This window comes from Heloderma suspectum, chromosome 3, assembly GCF_057233095.1.
Source record: "Heloderma suspectum isolate Gila_16-S chromosome 3, 16-S_ref, whole genome shotgun sequence".
Classification (NCBI taxonomy): Eukaryota; Metazoa; Chordata; class Lepidosauria; order Squamata; family Helodermatidae; genus Heloderma; species Heloderma suspectum.
Window position 1 is genome coordinate 194,452,708 of NC_139460.1, and position 24,658 is coordinate 194,477,365.

The 24,658-nt window shown below is 42.9% G+C and overlaps 1 protein-coding gene across 2 annotated transcripts in view; it reads left to right on the forward strand.

Annotated features, from left to right (window-relative positions):
* ZMIZ1 (zinc finger MIZ-type containing 1) overlaps positions 1 to 24,658 on the forward strand; it is a 556,702-nt gene that overhangs the window by 488,127 nt on the left and 43,917 nt on the right. Inside the window, exons 9-16 of one of the 2 annotated variants that reach the window (XM_084845236.1) lie at positions 96 to 164; positions 5,042 to 5,156; positions 6,243 to 6,460; positions 8,877 to 9,075; positions 14,633 to 14,920; positions 15,858 to 16,040; positions 17,990 to 18,164; positions 20,160 to 20,346. In XM_084845236.1, coding sequence (XP_084701362.1) covers positions 96 to 164; positions 5,042 to 5,156; positions 6,243 to 6,460; positions 8,877 to 9,075; positions 14,633 to 14,920; positions 15,858 to 16,040; positions 17,990 to 18,164; positions 20,160 to 20,346 — 1,434 coding nt within the window. The remainder of the gene's footprint in view (positions 1 to 95; positions 165 to 5,041; positions 5,157 to 6,242; positions 6,461 to 8,876; positions 9,076 to 14,632; positions 14,921 to 15,857; positions 16,041 to 17,989; positions 18,165 to 20,159; positions 20,347 to 24,658) is intronic. The other variant, XM_084845235.1, reaches the window with a different exon arrangement.

The following is a 24,658-nucleotide window of genomic DNA, read 5'->3' on the forward strand; positions in this document are numbered from 1 at the left end:
GGGCCAGGTATCAAATGAAAAACAGGGTAATCAATGTACATTGCTAGGGCTTTCAATTTTTATTCTGGACCTACACTTTCCCTTCTGATTCATAGGTGCATATGTGACGGCTGCCATCTTGACAGACCCCAGAGATTGAAACGGGGACCTCCAGAGCTGAAAGCGTGAGTCTCTACAGCTTGCTCTAAAGAGCCAGGCTCTGAAATAGGCTGTAAAAGACTCCCTTGTCCTCTGTGGATCAGCCACAGAGAGGGACAGTTCATATAGACAGATTGACTTGTAGTCAGTACACTCCAAGTTCTTTTCCTGCCCTTAGCATATTAGGAATACTCTGTAGTGCTCTGTGCTCTCATCTACTAGTGACTGCAAAGAGCCTCATTTCTGATAGCTCCCTTTTTGGGCTGCCAAATCCCTGATTCAGTGCTGGCCCAAGGCATTTTGCTGCCTGAGGCAGAATAGCAAATACACACACACACACACACACACACACACACATATCAAGGTGCATAATATTCAAGGCTAGCCAAGTCATTTTGGCACCTGAGGAAGAAAAATCCCATAAGCACCTCTCCATGGAAGTAAAAAAAAAAAAAAAATGCAATAACAATACATCACAATTTGCTGCCCCTTCATGACACCCAAAGTCAGCTGCCTGAGGCAGCTGCTTCACTCTGCCTAATGGTGGGGATGGCCCTGAATGCTGAAAAAATTCACAAAAAGTTGCCTCCACTTCTTCACCAGTGAGGGTTGGTGTGAACAACACCACCACAGAAAGCAGAGTCTTGGGTCAAGAGAAATGGCAAAGAGGGAAAGGTTAACAGGGAACCATTGCTGTGCCTGTGCTCAAAACTGGGCAGAAATATCTTAGGGACATTTCAGGTGGGGTGGGATAGTTAATTAATAATTGAAACTTATAGTCTGCCCTATCACTAAGCCCCAGAATGAGAAGCAACAATTTCTATCTCAGTCCTCCTCACATGGTAACTCTATGATGAGATGGGTCACCGTTATTTATACATTACAGATGGAGAAGTGACCCTGAGAGAAGGAGAGACTTTCCAAGGCCACCCAGTGAGTCCAGGGCTGATCAGTGATTTGAACCAAGTCTCCTAAGTCCAACTTCAGCTCCCTGGCCACTGGGATTTTCTTAGCAGGTTTTTGAAAGTGTCAGGAGGTGTGCCTACCTACAGTGTATGAGGCACCAGCAAACCACCTTTAGGAATGTTATTACTTAGGAGGTAAGAACAGGATTAGGATATTAGGAAACAGAGCCACAGTAAATGTGGGCATTGTGAAGAAGCACTGCAGAATCTAGGAAAGCACCACCCTATGTGTAAGCATGTACAGACTAATACGTGCTATAAATGAACTGGGGCTTCTATTAGGGGTTACAGAGCCGCTAAGACTGGAACTACACATTAAGCTGCCAAGTTGCATTTCCAAAGCCCGGCTGCAGCTTCTCTGCAAGCAGTGCTGGGAATTGTGAGAGGAGTAGGGGTGTTTCCCCCTTCCTCTACCTCTTTTTCCCCTGCAACCCCCCTAACTGGTTTCCCCCCTAGGTCTAGACATGTGACAGAAATATGGGCCTGAAAACCAGCAAAGGGGGTGGGGGGATGGCTGGGGTGAGTTGCAGGGGGAAGGTGCTTGGCAGGGGAAAAAAAACCTGCTAAGAAGGGTTAAGCACCCCTCATGCCATTTGGTGCTTCTCCCTTGCAAATTACCCCCTCAGCAGAGAAGCGGCAGCTGGGGGTTGGAAATGAGATTTGGCTGTTATGCATGAATCCAGCCAAAGAAGGAAAGTAATGTCCCAACTGGAAGCAAATACTATGTTCTTGATCTTGCAGTTCCTTTCATTGTTTGATTTATTTTTCATGTTTTACTATGCTATTGATAGGGAGGTTTTGCTCCAGTGTTTTCATAACATCACATTGTGCTATAGAAGTGGCATCCTAATTCTCGGGACATTTACTTGGTAGCAAGTCTCAACATTTACAGTGGAGCCTATTTCCATGTTGTATACTGAGGATCACAGCCCAAGAATGTAGTCTTCCCTAGACATAGTTCGTTCTGGGACAAGGGGCCATTAAGAATAGACAGATTAATGTAGAATTTTCAGACCTTGGTATTTACAGTAGCTATTTTATAGCTAGAGGCAATGAAATGGTTGCCTTAAACCTTTTCAGACAATCTTTAGCCCTAGCCTACAACAACGGGACCCACTTTTTTTCTCTCTCTCTCTCTCTCTTTTTATTTCTCTTCAAAAATCCCCTAAACAACAAATTAAAAAAAAAATGGTGATGGCACCATTTGATGCAATCTACTTCAGGTTATTTTGGATATCAACCCACTAGTTGAAAGCCAACACATCAATGCTTAAAAGGTTATCCATGGAAACATCAACCTCCCAAGGAAAGCCAGAACCTCCCCCATTGTTCTTGAATATCTATTCCGCCTGTTTTAAGAGGACTAGCTTTGGAGGAAGCCCCTAAAGCACCTTTAGATCATGTTTCTGTTCCATTGCATCCCATCCCCCTCTAGTCATGCAGATCATCCATTTTAAGGGGATGCCCTCAAAATAAAAATTTTTATTTTTGCCATTCGTATTGTTACTTAGGTTTTTGTCCATCACTCATTTTCACCAGGTAAGACCTGTTGGGTCAATTTTGATTGTGAACTATTGTCCCCATGCTGTAAACAATGGAAACTTCACTGCAAAGTTTTCAACTACCCCCCCACACACACAAACACCTGAGTTTTAGAATAATCTCTCTTTTGAGTAGGAATGTTTCTATTATATGTGTGTCTTGCACTAGTACCTCATGCAGTTGACACCCTCAGATGCTCTAACACTAAAAATCCTACCAACGAAAGTTAATAAATCAGATTTCAACAAAAATATATTGACTTTGCTCCAGCACCAAATTTCCATATTTTTATTTATTCATTACGTTTGCATCCATCCTCAGATAAATGTCATTTGATCCATAAATATTTGCATGCTCAAAAATTTACCTTTTACATACATATATTAGTAGCTTGCACCTACTTTAAAAAATGTGGTATGCAATTTTGTCAGCTAATACAGGTAGACCTACACAAGAGAAAATGAACGCAATCTGAAGGTGATACAATTTGAGAAGAAATAAATAATGATGCGTTTACAAATGGATATAATGCACAATGATTGTGGACATGTTCTATTCACACTACAGTCCCAGTACCTGCACTTGGAGGATTCCAACATAGCCTAATAGAGCCCTGTTTTCCCCCTACTCACCTATGCATGCACAAGCAGAGTGATGGAAGATTAGGAGAATGGGAGGCCTCCCATATGGCCCATCCAGCCTTCTTTTGTGCCTGATGCGAGAGGGAGATACGGGAGGCATGCACAGACCTCCCATTCTTCTTAACAGTCTGTCAGCGCTGACTGTACACCTGCCTGTCAAGCACATAGGTGGGGGCAGGGGAACAGGGCTGTACTGAGTCCTGTTGGAAACTTCCATATGTGTAGGCTGTGCTTGTGATGTGAGTTGATTGTGACTATTATTTGTGGATTTTTCGGGCATATTTAATTGCTTATACAGCAAGATCGTAGAAATGTCTTTTAGACAGACAGACAGACAGACAATTATTTCTATATCGGCCTAAACTCACCTAGGAAAGGGAGCTACCAAGAGAGAAAGGGAGCTACAAAGGAACAAAGAGAGCAGAAAGAGAGGCTAGGTCATTTTCTCTGTTTATGTGAATATAATTTATGGGGACAAATTATCCTGGCTATCATATGTCAGAAAATATGTAGTTTTATTACATCAGGGAAATAATAATAATAGCATTTATATAGCGCTTTTTGAATGTTCAAAGCGCTTTACCGACATTATGTAAGTATACTTGCAACAACTGCTGTAAAGCAGGTCAGTGTTGTTTTTGCCAGATTGCAGATGGGGGGCAGGACTTGAGGCAGAGAGAGGGGGCCTGGTAAATTCATTGCAGAGGCAAAATTTAAACCAGGACTTCCTGGTTCATGGCTGCCTCTTAGCCACTACACTGCAGAAGCTCTCATATAGAATAGTGATTCACTAAGGGTGAAATTGTGGCTGTGTAGCTGCAGGAGGGCAGAGCTGGGGAGGAGGCTGCCGTTATGACACATTGGATGTGTCATACAGGCATTTCCGCCCTCCCCGCCCTGGAACACCCCCAGAATGCCTCTTTTCGGCTGCTCCATGCTCCTTTTGCAAGCGTGGAGGACAGAGCTGTTCTGCACTGCCTCCAAGGCAGCGCAGAAGTGGGGGGAGGTCGGTTCTCCGGGGACCGACCTTGGAGTGCGGGCTCCGAGGTTGGTTCCCAGAAAACCAGATATCCTATGGCCGTCTAGCCACTGACTAGCGGCCATAGGATTGCTGCCTAATAGTGTGTTTGGTGTGCTGCTTATGCAGTGTGCAATAGGATGCCCTCTGAATTCTAATTTTAAGTCACCCAGTAATTGCTGCTCCTTTAAAGAATTGCTGTGAGCCAGTGCAGGCAGAAAGGGCTGGAGTCTACACCTGATTGAACTGGGGAAAGACGGCTAAAGCCATGATGGTTCAAGAGCTTAAAAATAAATGACATTGGCAAAGCAAATGTATCCAAGCATCCACTTTTCTTCTTATGTTGCTTCAGTTGCTAAAAATCCACTTCTGAGAATTTATTGCCATTTGCCACTTCTGCAGATAACAAAAGTGGAACTCTTCATGCTTCAACTAATTTCATTGCTTTTCACCTCCATAATCATTGTCATATGCATTTGTGCTTCACTGTCAAATATATTTCTTCCCTTCGCTGATGCAAAAGCAATTGCTCTCTTTGCAACCAAACAGAAACTATTAACTTCATAAATGTTATCACTGTCAGGCAGTTCACCAAGCTAGTGTGTTGGTTGGGGGATGAATCCACTAAAACATTAAAAGATTGCTCTTCCCACTCAGCCCAAACACTCATTTAAATTATGAAATATGACTTTATCTTCTGTGTGTGTCTCTCCCCCCGACCCTTCTTTTTTTTCCAGTGATGGGACTTTCCCTTATGATTCTGTTCCTTGGCAGCAAAACACCAATCAGCCACCAGGCTCCCTATCAGTGGTCACTACAGTATGGGGTGTGACTAATACCTCCCAGAGCCAGGTAAGCTTCATTTTGTGGCTCTTCTTGAGACCCATGTTCAGGGTCAGAAAGGACACCACTTGCCCCAAAAGGAAAAAGCTGCAAAATGATTTCTTGGGGCCAAAAGTTGTAGTCATAGGATGTCCTAGTGCAGGAGTGGGCAGAAAGAACCCACCAGTGGAACTGGCCAATTTCAAGTGGACCACAAAGCACGACATCATCAACCTTCAGGGCCCCTCCCATGCTTTCCACCCATTATAGCAGCTTTATTCTCAATGGGGAAAATGCACTAAGAGATTTTATCACGCTTTGAAGTGTGATAAATTTCCAATGAATTTCCTGAATCCTGCTATATTGCAGCTATACCACAGCACCACCTAGTGGCTGTATAATGAAATATATAGAACTTGCCCAGAAAGAAACCCTCCAGAAAAAAACATGTGTAAAGGAGCTGATCTTAATCCCTCAGGGAATCTGGAAGCAGAAGCCCTAGTGAGGGTGCAGGATTTTAGCTTTGTGTAGAGAAGCCCTATTGGTGGACCACAGTGATTTTAGTAGGCGAAAAGTGGACTACAGAAGACTGAATTTAGCCTACTCCGGTTCTAGGGACAGCCAAGGACAGGATGCATATAGCCAGTGAGGAGGCAAGGGCCTGAGATAATAAGTGTGAACAATGAGTATAGGAACATATGAGTGTCTTCTGCAGAGTCAGGCCATTGGTCCATCTAGCCAGGTATTTTCTACTCTAAGAGCAGCAGCCTCCAACCTCACCCAGGATCCTTTAACTGGATTTGGCAAGAAGTGAATGTATGGCCTTCTGCACACATATGCCCTACCACGGAGTTATGGCTCCTATAACAGAATGGGTGCTTCCACTAGAGTTGTCAGCATCCTTAGATTTGCCCAGACATCTCTTCCATGCCTCACAATTCCGTTTGCCAGCATCTGACCCATAGAAATATGCATACATTAAGTAAACCATTAGCCAAAAAAAAATGAACTTTGGGAAGGAGCAAGGAGCTTTAACAGAGTTCCTAAACATAAAAATAGAGTTTTATACTGATCTGATTAGGTCTCTGTCTTTCTCTCTCTTTCTCCCTCAATTAGGTGCTGGGAAATCCCATGGCAAATGCTAACAATCCTATGAACCCAGCAGGAAATCCTATGGCTTCTGGGATGACTACCAGCAATCCTGGCATGAATTCACCTCAGTTTGCCGGCCAACAGCAGCAGTTCTCAGCCAAAGCAGGCTCCAATCAGCCATACTTACAGCAGGGCATGTATGGGCGGCCTAACTATCCAGGGAGTGGAGGCTTTGGGGGAAGGTAAGACTGGTTTGTGTGGAATAGAACTTGCACTTCTCATCCAGTTGAGTAAGCGCTGAGAGGATGTGTTTCATGCAAATTGGCTTAAAGGGCAGGGCCTGGTGTCATCTAATAAGTGGAGCACACACCATTCTGAGATGCACGTGGTACACGCACATGCAAATAAGAACTTCCCTGGTGGATCCAGATCAAGACCCATGTAGTCCATACTCTTTTTCCCAACAATGGCTAGGCTGATGCCTCTGAGAAGGGCAGAACTGGGCATGATGGCAATGGCTTCCACATTCTGTTTATTCCTAACATCCAGAATTCAGTGGTAGAATACCTTTGTACATAGAGGACCCATTTAGCTGTCACAGCTAATCGGCCCTGATAGATCCATTCTCCAAGAATTTGTCTGATCCATTCTTAAAGCCAATAAAGCTAGTGTCCTTCACCACGTGTTGTGTAATGAATTCCATGCTCATGTGTATACACATATACACACACAGAAACAACTGTTGCTGCCACTTGGGCAGTTCGGGTAATACTTTGTACCTGGAATAAGACTGGGATCGAATATTGAATCACACATTTTCCCTTCCTTAGTGTGGGGAGGAGGGAGGGGCCAGATCAATGAGATTCCACATTTATTTGAATGTCAGATCTTCTTGACCTTATGAGATCAAACTCACTTTGAAGCTGGTTCAGTCTTGCAAGGTCAGGGAGACCCCACATTCAAATCAATGCAGGTGTTTTCCGGTTTGATCACTAATGGATCTTCCCTTTATGAGGGAAGAAGCCTGCAAATCCAAGGCCCACACCCACTCTTATAATCTGATCAGCTCCTGTCTCCCCCATTCTCCAGGAAATCTGGCTTTATAGAGCAGAATAAGATATAGCTACTGTTTCTCACCCTTGTAATACAGGACCAACCATGGCCTTGGTTTCAGGGCATTCGCCAGAAAGAAAAATAGTGAAGGAAGATGGTTAGAAATCCAAAAGAGTGCCCTGGTTTATTATTATGCCACAAGGGTTGCAATTTGGCTGGGGCATTACAGTATACTGTATTTTGGAATATTTGAATAATTGATAATCATGCCCTTAATGTAGGGTTTGTTTTCCTGTTTATCAAAAAAGCCCATGGGTTTTACAGTAACTATGCCTAGTAAAACTACTTTAAAAAAAAAGCTTGTCCTGACTTAAAGGGAGACTAATCACAGTAGCAGGAAATGATTTGCAAATGACTTAGGTCAATCAATTAACTCTAATAAATACCTAAAATAAAGTTTTAATTAACACGGAGATTGTGACACAAACCACAGGCTTAGCCATGATTAACATTTTACTAAGCTATTATGTGAAAGATATTGATAGATATAAGTGCTGCTGCTTTGCATGGGAGAATGACATTTGAATGTTGCTGAATCTGAGGCCCTACAGCCTGGTGGCATTAGTATTGTGCTTGCTTTAGGGAGAATTAAGTCGTTCTGGGAATTTACATGAATTCAAATTCACTTGACAATTCACATGACAAGTATTGGGCTTACATGTTTATATTTATTGCTATCTACATACTTCAGAAACAATCCAGGCCTGCATCGTTGTTTTGCCATATATTATATATATACTTATATACACATGTTGGACATCTGGTGGGTCTGGATCATTTCTGGACTACAACCCCCTTACTAAATCCTGGCTGAGGTCGTGGATGCTTACACTGAGTTTTGATCTCCTCACTCCACACTGCTCTACTCAGACCTCAGCCCAGATCTAGTGAAGCCTGAGCAGCATCCTGCCATGCTGCCACAGAGGTGGAGGCCCTCCCTAGTGAAGCCTGAGCAGCATGTTGCCATGCTGCCGCAGAGGTGGAGGCCCTCCCTTCCTCCATGGCACCAGCAGCCATGGCAGTGGAATGGTGGGTGAATTTTGCTGGAGCCAGTGTGCTTCTGAGGAACTGTATGATCAGCAAAAAGGTAAGCAGAATCCCTTGCAAAATTCCTCAGGGGAGCGTCATGCATTCCTAAAATAGAACAAAAATAATCAAAGGGGTTGGGGATTTAGGACGTATGTAAAGAGGAACTATGAAGTTGCTATGCGAGGATAGTGGAGTTGGGGGAATCTGCAAGCGACAGTCACTTAAAATGAGAAGTGGAGAATTAGGGCAGTCCTAGGCATGACTAGGAAAGTATGAAATAACTAATTCCTGTAAAGCTTTTTTTTAAAAGCACCTATGTGTGAATGCGTTCAGAGTTGTTCTGGAGTTTCTGACATTCCCTAAACTCTGTACTGATAAAGCTACCACTTCGTCAAATATCGGTATACATGTATAACCTCTCGCTTTTGTTCTGCACATCTTTTCAGAGTTGTGTTAGTTCTGGCCCCAAATGCAAGCTCAGACACTGATGGCTTTTACTTTCATTTCCCCCCTTAGCTACCCAGGAGGCCCTAATAACCCTGCAGGAATGGGGATCCCGTCCCACACCAGGCCACCTGCTGATTTCACTCAACCAGCTGCCGCCGCCGCTGCTGCTGCAGTTGCAGCAGCGGCAGCCACAGCCACCGCCACCGCTACCGCCACTGTTGCAGCCCTTCAGGAAACGCAGAACAAGGAAATGAACCAATATGGACCGGTAAGAGAACCACCCTAGTCTCATCACGTGTCTCTTCTTTTCACACTTATTACACGTTTTGTAGAAATGGCGACTACTATGACAAGAGGCAAGGTGGTTTTTGGAAGGCAGTGCATGAGCAAGAAGAAAGAAGCTGCCTCAGAGAAATTTGGGCTTAAATTCCATTCTTATTTCCATTTTTACAGAGAAAAGGTATATTTAGTAATACTACATTAAATTTTTGTTTGGAAGGCTGGATCTTGAATGTCTGCTGATATGATGCTGGTGCTCTTTAAAACATTTCTGAATAAGACAAGCAGACAGACCTCACATTTGGTGGGGTTGGAGTTAGGGTTGGGGACTAGGGCATATGAAGTCATAGATTGGGTTCACACCTCCTTGTATCTTGACAAAAACAATTCATTTGCTTTGTTTATCAAATGTATGAATCATCTTTCTGACAAAAGATGTCCAAGTTAATATACCGTCAATCACAACTAAAATTATAAAGTCAAATAACAGACCAAAACCCATAATTTAAGATGCACAACTAATTAAAACCATGGAAAGTAAGAAAGCAAGAAACACTTTAATATTAGTTTTTTAAGCCAGAGAAAACAACCAGACTTCTCATAGTGAGGTTGCTTAGCGGGGCTCTCTGGGCAGCTGGTATAGAATGTTAGGGCCACCACTGAGAAAGCTCTGCTCTAAACCTCACAAGATTTTATATTGCACAGGGAAGGAATCCGAAGCAAGGCCTCCCTAGCAGATCTTAAACAATTCAGAGGTTCATGTGGGCAGAAATATTCCTGCAGATTACCTGTCTCGGCTGCATAGTTTACCCTGCGTCTGGTTGCTCTACCACTCTACCAACCCAAGGAAAGGCACTGCTTTTGCAGCTTCCTAACTGAACATGTGACACCCTTGGAAACAAATGAAGCTCTTCTTCTTTAGTGAACAGAAGGCATCACCTTCTGTGTCTTAAGTATTAGGCTCTTTTAGATTGTTGGAATAAAATTATGGGAGAGAAAGATCTGTATGTACATTGGTGGGTGACCTAGAGTCATTGTCTACTTTTTAAAACTATGTTTTCTCAGCCTCAGAAATGTATTTTATCCTGTAGTCAGTCTCAAACCTTTGCTTTTTGTTCTAAGGTACAACCACCTAAGCTATAAGAGAAGCAGAGACATTTCTTCCCTTTCAGCTCCAATCACATACATAAACAGAAGTATTGTCTGTGTTTTCCTGGGAACTATTCAAGTGTTATGCACCAACAAGGTGTCATTTTGAAGTGAGTGGTATATTGCCATAGATGAAGATGAAGCCCATTGGACCATAGGTTTCTTTACTTTTTATTCATTTCATTTCTCTACCATCCAGTAGCTGAAGCTCTCTGGGCAGTTCACAAAAATTACAAACCACAAATACAAGATAATAAAAACATCATATAAAATATTTAACATACAAGATTTAGAACAATTTAAGTGCTAAAACAGTTACGATAAGATAGTGGACCTGATAAAAACAATGACATAAGTGTCCCATCAAATGCCTGAGAGTGGAGGACAGTCTTAACCTGGTGCCAAAAAGATAACAGTGTTGGCACCAGGCAGACCTTAGTGAGGAGAGCGATTCCATAATCAGGGGCCACCATTGAGAAGGCCCTCTCTCTTGTTGCCACCTTCTGAGCCTCCCTCAGAGGAGGCACTTGAAGGAAGGCCTCAGATGTTGACCTTAGTGTCTGGGTAGGGTCACATTGGGAGAGGCACTAGTTCCATTGCACAGTCCAATCAAATTTTATATACCTTTGATGGAAGGATAGTTTAATCCTACGAGTTGTTGATAATTAACACTTTTTCTAATTCCCAAATAGAGTTAACCACTAATGCAGTATCATTACAAAACAGGCTGATTTTGTGTTCTCTTCTTTTACTATTAATTTATTTTACATTGTTATTTGCTCTGATTATAGTTGCTAATAGTTCTAAATGAATGACAAATAAGAGAACTAATAAATAGGATCCTTAACTCTTTCCTTTACATAAGTAAAATAGATACTTGTGCATTAATTATTACTTTTGCCTTTAGTATCATATAGATAGCCTTGATCCAGATCATTAAAGTTTCTGCTAGAAGTAACAATTCTAAATTGTCAAAGGCTTTCTTTGCCTTAAGCATCATCATCAGAGGTTCCGTATCTAACATCTTAATATGATTAACTAAACCTAGTATTTTTCTAATGTTATCTTTGAACTGTTCATTGTATAGAAAGCCAGCTTGATCTTGATGGATATAGTTATGTATAAAGTTGTTCAGTCATTATGTCAATATAGATGTAAATATTTCATAATCAACATTTAGTAGTGAAATTGGTCTACATGATTATACTGATGATAAATCTTTATCAGATATTGGAATCCTTTATCTTTTGGTTGGATACAGAGTAGACCCATTGCACTTAAATTAGTCATAATTAATTTACATCCCACTGATTTCAATGGATCTACTCCTAGTATGACTAAATCTGGATGAATCTTTTTGCATCATTGCTGCCCTGGACTTTTTGTGAGGAAAGTCAGAATATAAATCAAATTAATAAATAAATGTTTGGAGGGTTGTTTTTGTTCACAAAATCTTATTCATTGCTTCTTTTAGGGGGGTCCATTCAAATATCAATAAAAGTTTATAATAGCCAGCTGTCAATTGATCAGGACCATAGGTTTTATTTCTTTAAAATTTCTTAATAATTTTGATTCACCATTACTAACAAGTTTTCTAGACTTCCTTCATTGATCTTGATAATATTTTTGGCAAGTCAGTTGAATTCAGAAAAGGAGGGGGCCTTTGAAAACAGATGTTATGATTAGGTGAGGTATATGTTCTGGGGTGAGGAATTGCTTGGAAGGCTAAACAAGAGACAAAACGGGAGTTCAGATGCATCCCCACCCACTCCCAGGTACACATAAAAGAGGTCTCTATGCACATAAAGATCCTCTATATGGAAGTGTTTCTGTCTTGGCCAGGATGCCCTCTTGCATGGAGGAGTTTTACATGCATACATTGATAGAGATGTAGAGCCCCCTTCTCACATGTATTGGATGGTGGCCCCCAAGGTGTGCAAAGTGGAACAGACTATGACATGACGTGAAAAGCAGGACCCTGAGAAAACAAGATACATGAAGTTAAACAAAGGAGGTGCCAAAAAGAAAGAACGTCTCAGGCAAAACTCTACATTGGCCTAGAAAACAAAAGAGATGTGAATTTTGTTTGTTTTTAAGGATGTATATCCTGCCCTTCAACCAATTTTGATAAACACTTATAAAAACAATTTAGTGGGCAATCCTATGGAGTATCCTGTGCCCTGCTGGGCTGCTACCCACAGGGCAGGAGGAACAATGAAGGCAGTTTTCACCTCCTTGTCCTTTTAATTTTTTTCCTGTAGTCCATCCAGAGGAGTTGCACTGACAAAGGCAGGCTGGGGCTAGTGAGGCGACAGGTTAGAGTAGATCCTGGCCTCTCCTGGCCACCTATTGGAATATCCTCTTTTTGACCTCTGCAAGGTCACCCAAGGTTGCTTTTGTGACCTTGGAAAGCAGGCACCACAGTTCTTTCCACAGCAGTTACGAGGGAGTGGTGGGAGGGATTGGATCTCAAGAGTCTCCCTTCCAAAGTTGTAGGGGTGTCTACAGCTTTGGGAGGAAGAATGTGAAAAGTTGTATGCCCCTGGGATGCTTTCCCAGGCACCATAGGATGGGTCCCCTAGAACACAAACATTAAAAACAACACAATTTAAAAATGTAAAAGCAGTGAGCAGAAATAAAATGCAAAGGAGTATAAAAGCAATCCAGTGAGTCAGATCAAAAAGCCTGGGGGAAAAAGGGTCTTTGCCTGGCACCAAAATGACATCATAGCAGGTGCATGTGGAGAGTGTTCTACAGATAAGACACCAGCACTAACGGGGGCCCTTTCCCCAGCAACTGCTTGCCACACCCCAGAGGGCAGGGGCACCTAGAGAAAGGCCTCTGCAGAGGGTCTTAATGCATAGGCAGGCACATGTGGAGAAAAGTGATCCTCTGGGAACCCTCTTCCCAAGCCACAAAGGGCTTTAAGGGTCAAAATCAGCATTTTGAATTGAGTCTGGAAATGGGCTAGAAGCCAGCACAGTCGGCAAAGTAGAGATATAATATGATCGTAACATGCAGTCCCAGTTATCAGCCTCGCAGCTGCATTTTGGGCTAACTGCAGTTTCTGAACTATCTTCAAAAGCAGCCCCATGTAGAACATGCAACAGTAGTCTAATCTGGAGGTTACCAGAATATAGATAACTGAGCCCAGGCTATCTCTGTCCAGGGAGGGCCCCACCAGCCTATTTATTTGTGTGCTACATTTATATCCCACCTTTCCTCCAAGGACCCCAAGGTGGCATGCATAATCCTCCTCCTCTCCATTTTATCCCCACAACAACCCTGTGAGGTAGGTTAGGCTGAGAGTCAGTGACTGGCCCAAAGCATCCAGTAGGCTTCATGGCCAAGTGGAAACTAGAACCCATGTTTCTAAGATCCCAGACCGACACTGTAATCACTACACCACATTGGCTTTAATCTAAGCTGGATCAAGGAGTCCCCAAACTGCAAACTATTGGCAAGAACTAAGCGGACAAGCAAGGGTGATTTGGAGAGCTGGAAACTGGCTCATGGAGACAAGGGGGCCTTGATTTAGGGTCTATACCCTGACAGATTGGTTTCTTCTTTAAGAATTGTATAGGTCAAGGGTTTTGCCAGTTGCAGCTGCTGCTGATACTACAACATTGTGGCCAGGCAGCTCTGAGAGCCAAGAAACATGGGGGGTGCTGCTTTTCAGTATTAATTTGAGCTGTCCAGATTCTTGTAATTGAGTAGTTGAGCCAGTCAGCAAGCCCAGCTTTTACCACCCCAAAGCCCTGTAAAACAAGTAGGCCTTGCCTCCCCTTCTCCCACCACACAATGCAGGGAGGAACGTAAATTGATGAAAATCCTCCAAGAGCTTGTTCTGTAACCTCAGGGCTACAGCTGTAAAAGTCCTGCTCCTTACTTGGATAAAATCATGGCTCCATTAAGTTCAGTATGAACTTGGCTCTTGAGATCAATAGAGTTCATGATTTCTTTCACTGCACATAAACTCTTGCTGTTCTCACAATCCTAGCCCACCCCACTGACCACGCTTCAAAAAACTCAAACTGCTACTTTTTAAACCGTTCAGCAAACCCAGCCATAGTGGTTGCTGTCCTCTGCCTTTTGATTTGTTCTGCAGTACTTCAAAATGAACTCATGTCTACAATACACACTATGGACAACTATTACACAGTAGAAAAACACTCATTTAACATAGGACTTTACAGCTCTCAGAAAATTATTAACCATTGCCTATTGTTCAGTCACTTTTAGAATTCCAGTTATAATCAAGAATAAAAAGAGAGGCAAGGGGAACTGCACAGGCTGCTTATTTGAAAATGCGACATATCTCTGACTCCCATCAACTTGGCTCCCCCTCCCATATTAAATGCATGTCGCATTTTATTCTTTTTTTTCTTCTGTTGAAGGTTTGTTCCTCTTTCCAGATGGGTCCAACGCAGGCTTACAACAGCCAGTTCATGAACCAGCCTGGCCCTCGTGGCCCTGCTTCCATGCCGGGCAGCATGAACCCTGCAACCATGGGAGCAGGCATGACGCCTTCCAATATGAGTGGGCCACCCATGGGCATGAACCAGCCCAGGCCTCCTGGAATGAGCCCCTTCAACCATGGGCAAAGGATGCCACAGCAAGCCTACCCTGGCCCACGTCCCCAGTCTTTGCCTATGCAGGGTATGAAGAGACCATATCCAGGAGAGGTGAGTAGCTGCCGCAGTTTTTGCAAACTGTGCTGATTATGTGTCTGGTAACATGGATGATTGACAAGCTGCAGAAACCCACACGTGGCCTATGTACCTCTTCAGGCCTTGAAATATAATATGTGGGGTGGGGGGAGTGGGACACCTGCACATAGCTCTTCTCATAGTCCTTTAATGCTAGAAAAGGAAGAATTTGAGCAGCAATGATATTATGAGCAGCAGTGAATTTGAAATGTTCAGAAGAATTGAATTCAAGAAACAAAGGTAAACTCTTGGATTATTTTGGTCCCCAAAGATGTTTCATCTTACCCAGATTCTGTAGGGATTGCACTTAGCATAATGGTTAATACCCAGTGCTTTAGGTCTACTAAATGTGCTCTGCTACTAAGATTTGCGGGTTTTCCACATCACCTTTCGTGAAAGTCAGTGTTTTTGTAATGTTGTAAAGTGTGCAATTGCTGGTGAGTTGATTATGTGTATAATGGGGATATTTCATGTCAAAGTTAAGTGCTTTTAAGTCCCATTGGCTTCAGTGGGAGAGATGTAAGGATGTTTTCAATCTCTCCCATGGACATAAATGGGACTTCAAATAACTTAACTTGGCTGGATTGTGTCCCATTTTTGTATATTAATGTTTCTTCTAAGCTATACATTTTATTTGTTATCAGAAACATCACTTCCTTGGCCTGATCACTCAAATCGGACTGATGGGACTCACTAGCATCCAGCACAGTTTGACAATTAAACAATTCATTTTAGGTTTTACTTACGACATGATATTTGGAAGTGTTGGCCAAAGTATACTGAAATCATAAAACGTTCCTGTGACTATTTTTGTTTGGAGTTAATTTCTGTACATGTGATCATCCAATGTGTTCTACTAGAGGTACAATTTTAAACCTTGGCTGTTGTTGTTTTTGCCTCTTTTACAAAATAGCCAAATTATGGAAACCAACAGTATGGACCAAATAGCCAGTTTCCATCCCAGCCTGGTCAGTATCCAGCTCCCAACCCTCCAAGACCCCTTACATCTCCCAACTACCCTGGACAAAGAATGCCAAGCCAGCAAAGCACAGGGCAGTATCCTCCCCCAACAGTCAACATGGGGCAATATTACAAGGTGAGAACAATCCTTCATTGATCTCTATCTCTTATTAATTAGTGAGAGTTCATGCCCCGGTTCTGAAATATTAAATATGTATGAAATATCCATTAAAATCAGTCTGTAGAACATGTAGTAAACCGGCCCCGAATATTTTAAAAATTAATTTGCAGTTTGCACAAGAAACTGTTGCTTAACCATTATCTATTCGCCAGGCTTCATTGTGGGTACCAAAAATGTAGTGTAGTGCAATTATATGTAATGTTTTCATGTACTATCACAGAGGTGGGCACTTCCAAGGGTTGGGGGGGGCGTATTACCCCCACCCTCACCTCGAACCCAGCAGGGGCTGCACCTCTTGTCCCTCTGCCTCTGCAATTCACAGCCTGGTGTCAAGATGAAAAAGGCCCCCTTTTAAAGGAAATGGGTGGTGTGGTGGTGGCAGGAGCAAAAAGGGGCTATTTTGCTTTAAAATAACACCACTTTTGTTGCTGCCACCACCACGTTACCAGAATTCACTAGAAAGCAGCAGATTTTCCTTTTAAAGGTTTTTTTCCCACCCTGCTGCTGTGCTGCGAAATTTTGGGAATGGGGCAAGTGGGGGCCACAAAAAAGACCAGGAGGGCCACATGCGAGCCACATGTGGCCCACCCCACCCTATAACAATACCAAAATAGTAACAATACCTACAGTAGCCGTGATCCAAATGCATATAACAAATGGATGAAAGCCAGTTCCCTACTTTTGTCACTGTCATGTTGTGTTGTTCATGGATGTGATCATGAACTGGGTGTACCTGTGGGATGGGGGCATCAAAACAGTCCAGGAACCATGAGGAATTGAAGGCAATCCTTCTGCAATGTAATGCTGTTCCCCCAAACGCCTTCCAGACCTGGTGCTGCATCAGCCATTATGAGCAGATGGGTTGCCACAAAAAAGTCTTCCTGCCATTGCTTGCCCTTGCCCCAGCAGTAATGACTATCAAAAAGCTAGTTGTTCTGTCTCTTTGTCACATTCTAAGGCACCCAAGAAACACAATTCACTCCAGCAAAAGGTCCACTGCCTAAAATGGGAAACCCTTTTCCCACATGCTGACAGTGGGTGGGGCCAGAGCCTCCTCTCCCTCTTTCTCTCTCTATCTTTTGCTCTCTTAAGAATCTGAAGAATGCTTTAAAGAATATTAAGAGATCAAGAGTGTGGAGTGTTGATAATCTTAAGAGCTACCCCACACTGTCTGTCTGTCTGTCTGTCTGTCTCTCTCTCTCTCTCTCTCTCACACACACACACACACACACACACACTTACCCCATCCACCCATTCACACCCACATGCCTTGAAGCAGCAGTTCCCAATGCTTCCCCCCTTTGGCTTTTCTAACAAAATGTGCAAGGGAGGCTTTGGGAGAAGGCACCTTGAGGCGGCAGCTCCTAATGGAGCATGCTCCCCCTACCCTCTTGCTCTTCCATTAGGAAAGGGAGGAAGCTTTGGGAGCTGCTGCTTCAAGGCACATATTGCCTTGAGGCAGCATCTTCTAAGACAGCATAGTTCCTCCACAGTTCAGGAAAGATGGGGGGAGCATCATATGCCACTGGGGGCACAAGACTGGAAAGTGAGGAAAATGTCAAAGAGGTTGGGCCAAGGAGAAGAAGCTGCGGGGTTGGATGGGGATGTGTTGTGGGCCACATCCAGCGTAGTGCCATCGGATCCCCACACCTGGCCTAAAGCATTCCCAGACAGGCAGCAAGAACAGGATATTTCTTAAGTCCCTCGTGGACGGGCTGGTGTGAATGGCTGGTGGGCTGGATTTGGCTTGGTGGATCACAGGTTGTACAGGACTATCCTCTATCATTGCTGAATGTGTTAACACTTCTCAGTTCTGTTCTCCTGAATTTTTAGCCCATATTCTATAGTGTCAGGACACTGCAATAATTTATTTTCTTTTTTCAATTGCAATTACCATTTTACAGCCATCGAGGCCTGTTCCTGTGGCAAATTACCCTCACTCACCTGTTCCAGGAAACCCCACACCACCTATGACTCCAGGGAGCAATATTCCTCCATACCTGTCCCCTAATCAGGATGTCAAACCACCATTCCCACCTGATATTAAGCCAAATATCAATGCTTTACCACCACCACCAAGTAAGTAGCAAATGAGGCATCCATAAAGTCCTTTCCTGACCCTGCTTTCATCTGACTGCAAATTGCATGCCACAGAAATTATGCTTGATAAATACCAGCTTGATTGCTACATTCTAGACAGAAATGTTGATTGCCCATTGATATATGAAGTGACCAGCATCCTTATGAAAGGTATACAAAGTAGGGGAAAACAGAGGAACACTGCAATCCTAGGTATACATCTGGAAGTTAATCTAAATGAAATCAGTGGGAGATTTCTGAGTGAAAGAAGATAGAATTAGGCTGAAAGTGTGGATTGCAAGGACAAAATATCCACAATGTACTGAACTGGAAAAAAAGGAGGACAGATGATTTTCCACTTCTAAATATATCCCTTTCTTTGCTTTCTTCAAATAGAGCCGTCCCTTATTTTTGTCCCCTGGAAAACATGGGTGGGCAAAGCTCACAAATACCCTTTTCCACTCCCCACACCACAGGAAGGAGTAAATAACCACATGGTTATTTCAGTGCAGGATCCCCGCTGACCGTGGGGGATCCCACATTCCAGTAACCAGAATCTTCGTTGTTCACTTCTGCTGCTGAGGGGATTGTGTGAGCAAGCCCCAGATCCACTCCTGATCTCTACCCGCAGACCATCCAGCATGGAATGTAACGTCCGAATAGGCCTTTAAATTTTCTTCTTCTTTGTATTCTTGAGGTGTTAGTTTGTTTTAATTCATAAATTTATATACCACTTCCCAACAAAATTGTCAAAACAGTGAACACAACTTAAATGCTAAAATAAAACAAGAAATCATTCTACTGATCAACAGTAAAACTGTAACTGTAACTGCGTGGCCATACCTCAGAAAAAGCCTGTGTAAAGATAAAGTTCTTAAGAAGAAGTCTAGAAGTCAAAAGTGTAGGCACCTGCCTCATGTCAACGGGAAGTGCGTTCCAGAGGGCAGGTGCTGCAATGCTAAATGCTCTCTTACCAGTACTCGGCACCGTGCAGCACCATCAAAAATGCTCCTTCTGAGGATCACAAAGACTGGGCAAGGGCGTAAGGGGTAAGACAATGCCTAAGGTAACCTCGTCCCAAGTTGGTTAGGATTTTATATGTCAACAGCAAAACCTTAAATTTGGCCTGTTAGCTTATTGGCAGCCAGTGCAAGTCTTTTAGCAAAAGTGTAACATGCTGTTGAAAGGATACCCCTGTCAATAGCCCCACAGCTCCACTCTGCACCAGCTGCAAAATCTTTACTAGGTAAGTTTTTGACTGATTGCTGTTACTACATATTCATGCATCTCTAGGATTACACAGCCTTTCTGTAGAATTACATGAGCTACAAAGCTAGTTTTACTATTTACAATGAAAGCAAGAATTCGTAGGATTCTAATCAAAACCTGTGGAACAGCAATACAATTCTCTCCATAAAATGCTTTGAAGCCCATGGGCAATAAGTTGTTTTTCCTTGTTGTCACTAAGATGTTGCTTTCTCCCCTCGCCTCCATGCACATCAGGCCTACTGACATCCTCCTCTGTCCCCCCAAAAGCAGGTTCTGTATTTTAGGGAGAGGGAGCTGGTATAATGGCTGCAGTGTTGGGGAGATCCAGTTCAAGACTTTCCTCAACCACAATGCTCACTGGGTGACTTCTGGCCAGTGTATCATCCTGATCTGCCTCACAGGCTTGTGAAGATAAAATGTGTGTGTGGAGTGGGGGAGGAATCATGTACACCATCCTTAGCTCCTTGGAGGAAGGATGGAAAACAGATGTATTGAACAAATAAATGTTCAAATAAATGCAGGGCCTCCTAACTTGAGCATTACATTATAGGTGTGCTGGCAGGAGTGAAAGAGGGGCAGGGATAATGTGTATGAACCTGATCTCACTACATGCATAGAAGATGGAAAGAGTAATGCCAGATTAGGCCATAAGATCAACCCAGCAAATGATCAGTGAGCCATGTGATATTGTCCAGTATAAATATATGCGTTGTTATCGCACTGCAGATGCTAAAGGGAAAGTTCACGCTTTCTCTCCCTCTTCGATCCCAGCCAACCATAATGATGAACTGCGCCTGACGTTCCCTGTGAGAGATGGGGTCGTATTAGAGCCCTTCCGGTTGGAACACAACTTGGCGGTCAGCAACCATGTCTTTCACCTACGGCCCACTGTCCATCAGACGCTAATGTGGAGGTAGGTTCGCAAAGCAGCATGGGGGTGACGTTACAGTGTTGAGAACAAAATGGCAGGCAAGATGTTTGCTTGCTTTGGTTGTGGGTGGGTGGGCTAGCTGTAATATACTTTGCCTTGGGAAGTATGGCCCCATTTGGAAATCCAGACTGTATTAAATTAAAGGTTCAGGAACACACGACAAGACAGCCTTTGAAACAGTCTTGGCTCTCTCCCTGTGCTACCAGCCTTTGTGTAGCAGGAAGAGAAACAACTGAGCAGAGAAGATTTAAGAGATGTTTCTTTAAAATGAAGCTTTTGGCTTCCAGCTGTTTCTGCTATATTAGCTATATTTATTATTAGTATTACTATTAGTATTATTTCACAGCATAACTCATCTTTTGGCAGTCATGTCTGCCCTTATAAGATTGTGTTTAGTTCTCTTGTGTGAAGCCCTAGTAATTTTAAGGATTGAAGGACGCAGTCCTATCCAGATAGTCAGCAGCCTCCAAACTCGGAAGCTGCCGAGTATCCAATGCAGGGCGGGAGGAGAGTGGAGGTTCTATGCTCCAGCCTTGCTGCATTTCTGCTAGATGGGCAATTTTGCCTGTCTAGCAGCAGTACCTCAGAGGAGTGTATTCTGAGTGTGACCCTTGACATTTATGTCACTTACACATAAGGTGCTGGAAGTTATGCTCTGGCACAGAGAGTGATGGGAAACAGCATTTATCGCCATGTTGCAAAAGAAAGTGATGCTCGGGTGAAACTCAAAAGTGCAAGAAAAATAAATGAACCAGTTCCTGAGAAATAATCATACTCACTTTTAACCCAGCTAGCTAGTGGAGCTCAGAAACACACTCAATGAATTGACTTCAGATGCTGCCATGAACAGCTGTTTTAATGAGGACAGGCTACCAGCCTTAACAAGGACAGGTGCTTTTGCCCTCACAGGGCCACAGCAAAGAACCTCAGGTTTTAGCATGGCAAGTAGCCCTTCTGCCTAATGCAAATAAAAAACTAAACCTGAAAATGTTTGTATTAGATTAACATATTCTAGAGCAATAGCCATTTTAGCTTGATGTAGCAAAAAACAAACAAGAGGCGTGTGGCACAAAGTCAGATATATTGTGATACAAGCTTTCATCAACTTTGTCAAATGTATCTGATGAAATGAACTCTAGCTTGCAAAATCATATAGCATAATAAATTTGTCTATCAGGTGCCATGGAACTCTTCATTGTGTCAGATTATTTATTTATAAAATGTATTAACTGCTTTTTGTGGAATTTTTTTTAAAAGCTCAAAACATTTTACAAAGTAAACAAGAAAATGCCTAAATCAAAATGTGTTACAGTTTAAATCAATTAAATTAATCAAAATCTATTTAAGCAGAAGCATTACAGTGAAGCAGCAGAAAGCACAGGTGCATCAATCTCAACCAGCAGAAGAGCAATAGAAGACACCTCACATCTTCAGCCCCCTCAGCCACCTGTATAGTCCATGCCAAAGGAATTCAACCAAACTCAGTGGTCGGCACCAACACTCAAACAGTGGCTCTCGCCTGAACTGCCATGCCCTGTAGCTCCCATGCAAGGCATTCCCCCATCACAGGCTCATCCTTCTCTCCCCAGGAGACCCATAAATATGCACTAGCAATTCTTCCTGTAATATGCACCAGATGGAGTGGCACCCGCTAAGCACCTTCAGCTGTAGCTAAGGTCAGCCAGAGCCTCATTTTCCCAGGTGTCAATGGGCCAGACACAGAGCTAGGAACCATTTCTTGCAGATCTCTGGCAGTCACAGACAAGCTGGTCCTGGTGAGAGTGCTTACCTAACCTTACTCTGTATATACCTTTCTGTGATGTGTGGAATAGTTAAGCCAGTGACCAACATCTTCAAATAGGCTCTTCTCTTCCTGTTGTCCCTATTCAGCTACCTCTTTTTTATATATAATCACTGCATGGCTGAGATCTGTGTGGACCGTGTTCTTGTGAAGAAGCCACAGTATGCCTTTGGCTCCCCAGTTACTCCCTCGGGCAGCTATGGATTTTTATGTCTGCTTGAGCATATGTTACCTGGGGAGCCAAATATATGGTGGGGCCCAGTGGCAATGTCTACAGGATACACTGCCACCACTGTGTGGCAACGAAAGGAGTGAAGAGGCCCTCAGTCTTATCAGAGGGCATCCCTTGGTGGAAGCAATGGCAGACAGGACCTACATATGGCTTTATGATGCTTCGGAGCAGCACTTTTCTACACTGCCTTAATCATAGTTAAAGGCAGGTTATATTTTGTCTGCACCAACCCATGGTGGTGGATGGCTATGTGACTTAGCCCCAAGTGTTGTGACACCAGGCTTGGGACATTAATGAATTAGTTGTGAACCCTTGTCTCCTTTAATTTGAAACTAATGGCAATTTTCAGTGGGTCATGTCCAAGAGTTAATGCCCTAAATCTGAGGTCCTTATAGCTGGCTTGCCTTTCATTATCTTGGAGTAACCACAATAGAAGGAGCTGATGTAGTTATTTGGTGACTCCTGTTAATAAGTAATCACCACTGGGATTGTGCAGACTCGTTTTGTAGATGTATAGAGCTGCACTGAAGCATGGGGCTGTTTCTTAATGCTTGCAGCTTAAAAGAATACAGCATAGAACACTAAAGGTATAGACTTCTGTTGAAATTATTTTTAAATACTTCATTATAATGCACCCTTAAGAATGTTCCTTCAAAATGTACAGTTTATGGAAGCAGTCTTTATACTATGAAAGACACACTGTTTCTTCCTTTGTCAGAGTTCATTCTTGTTGCTTTTAACCTTTGTTAAAAGCAGAAAATGCAGAGGCCCTATGTAGACATGGTGGTGGGGCCAAGACATCTTGCAGCCTGAAGCACAGTACAAGATGGCACCTCTCCCCATTCCATTTACAGAACTAAACTACATTAGTAGTTGGATCTTACTTTAACACTGAAGGCACCCTCTACCATACATGAGAGCAGCAGGCTAACTTAGGGGAGTTCAGGGCAGGGTGCATGGTGCACACAGCTCTGTCCTCTAATGCCTTGCCACCCCTCCACGTCCCGCAGCATCTAACATCTGAGGCAGCTGCCTCTCTCTGCCTAATGGTAGGGCTGTCCCTTGTAGACATAACGCTTAAACCATGGTTTGTTTTCCTTAACCATGGTTAAACTTTATTTCTGGATACCTGAGCCTTGATTAAGGATTGGCTGCAAATGGGGATGTGAAACCATAGTTTGAAATTGGTTTGCAAACTCTGGTTTGTGTTTACCATGGTTAAGTATTACATCTGCACAGAGCAACCATGATTATGGCAATTCCCTCACCTGTGTGCCTATAAGGTGGCAAGCAGATCTTGCTGATGCCTCTCTATCAGGTTGGATAAAAATCTATGATTAAAAACAACAACAGATCTTAAAAAATAAATCTGATTTTTAAAAAGAAGTAAATAATAAGTTTCTTTTAAAGAATAACTTTGAGAAGATTAAATATTCTGAATATAATCATAGGTTATGAAATTGTCTTGTTTAAACAAACCATAGTTAACATTAAACACAGTTTAAGTTTCAACTGACACACTAAACTGTAGTTAATTGAAAGCGGAAGCAAAAGCTTCTGATCTCCTTCACACAGCCATGCCAACAGAGGAGTGGAGAGGACCAGGTGGACCCAAAGCTCGATGCGCCTCATTCTTGTCATATTCAGCTAAGGGTTAGTATGATGTCAGAACGTGGCCATTGAATTAGGAGAAGCTTTTCTATGTAAATGAAGAAACAATTTGATCATTTTTCAGATATGAATATTAACACTCTGCCTATGAACTACAGACATTGGGAAAGGCAAGAGATGCACAGAGCCTCCAGGAACCACCACTGCAAGGTTTCTGGAGCACCTTAAAGCAGCGGCTCCTGAGGATGCCAACTCCATGCACCCCAAATCTTTCCCAACAGCCTCTTCCGGGAGGGGCCGGTTTGCAAGAGAAGACTTCTCTGATTTTTACTAACAGGCTCTTCTCTTAGACCTTTAAAAAGCTTTGCAGAAGCTGCTAGTTCAGAGAAGTCTCCCCTTGTAAACAGAGCTCACATATTCTGCTGCATCTGAGTTGCTAAATAGTTCCATTCTAAGGTACTGAAAGCAGACTGAAGCCTTCTGTTTAGCATTAAAGCATGACAATATGGGTGATCGTAATCATTTTGCCTTTGGGATACATTTGGGAATATGACATAAAATAATGCAAGTAGTAATATAATCACATTGTGCAGTTTGGCTTTATTTTCATCATGAGTTGGATTGGAAGGATTGGAGTAGAGATTGAAATT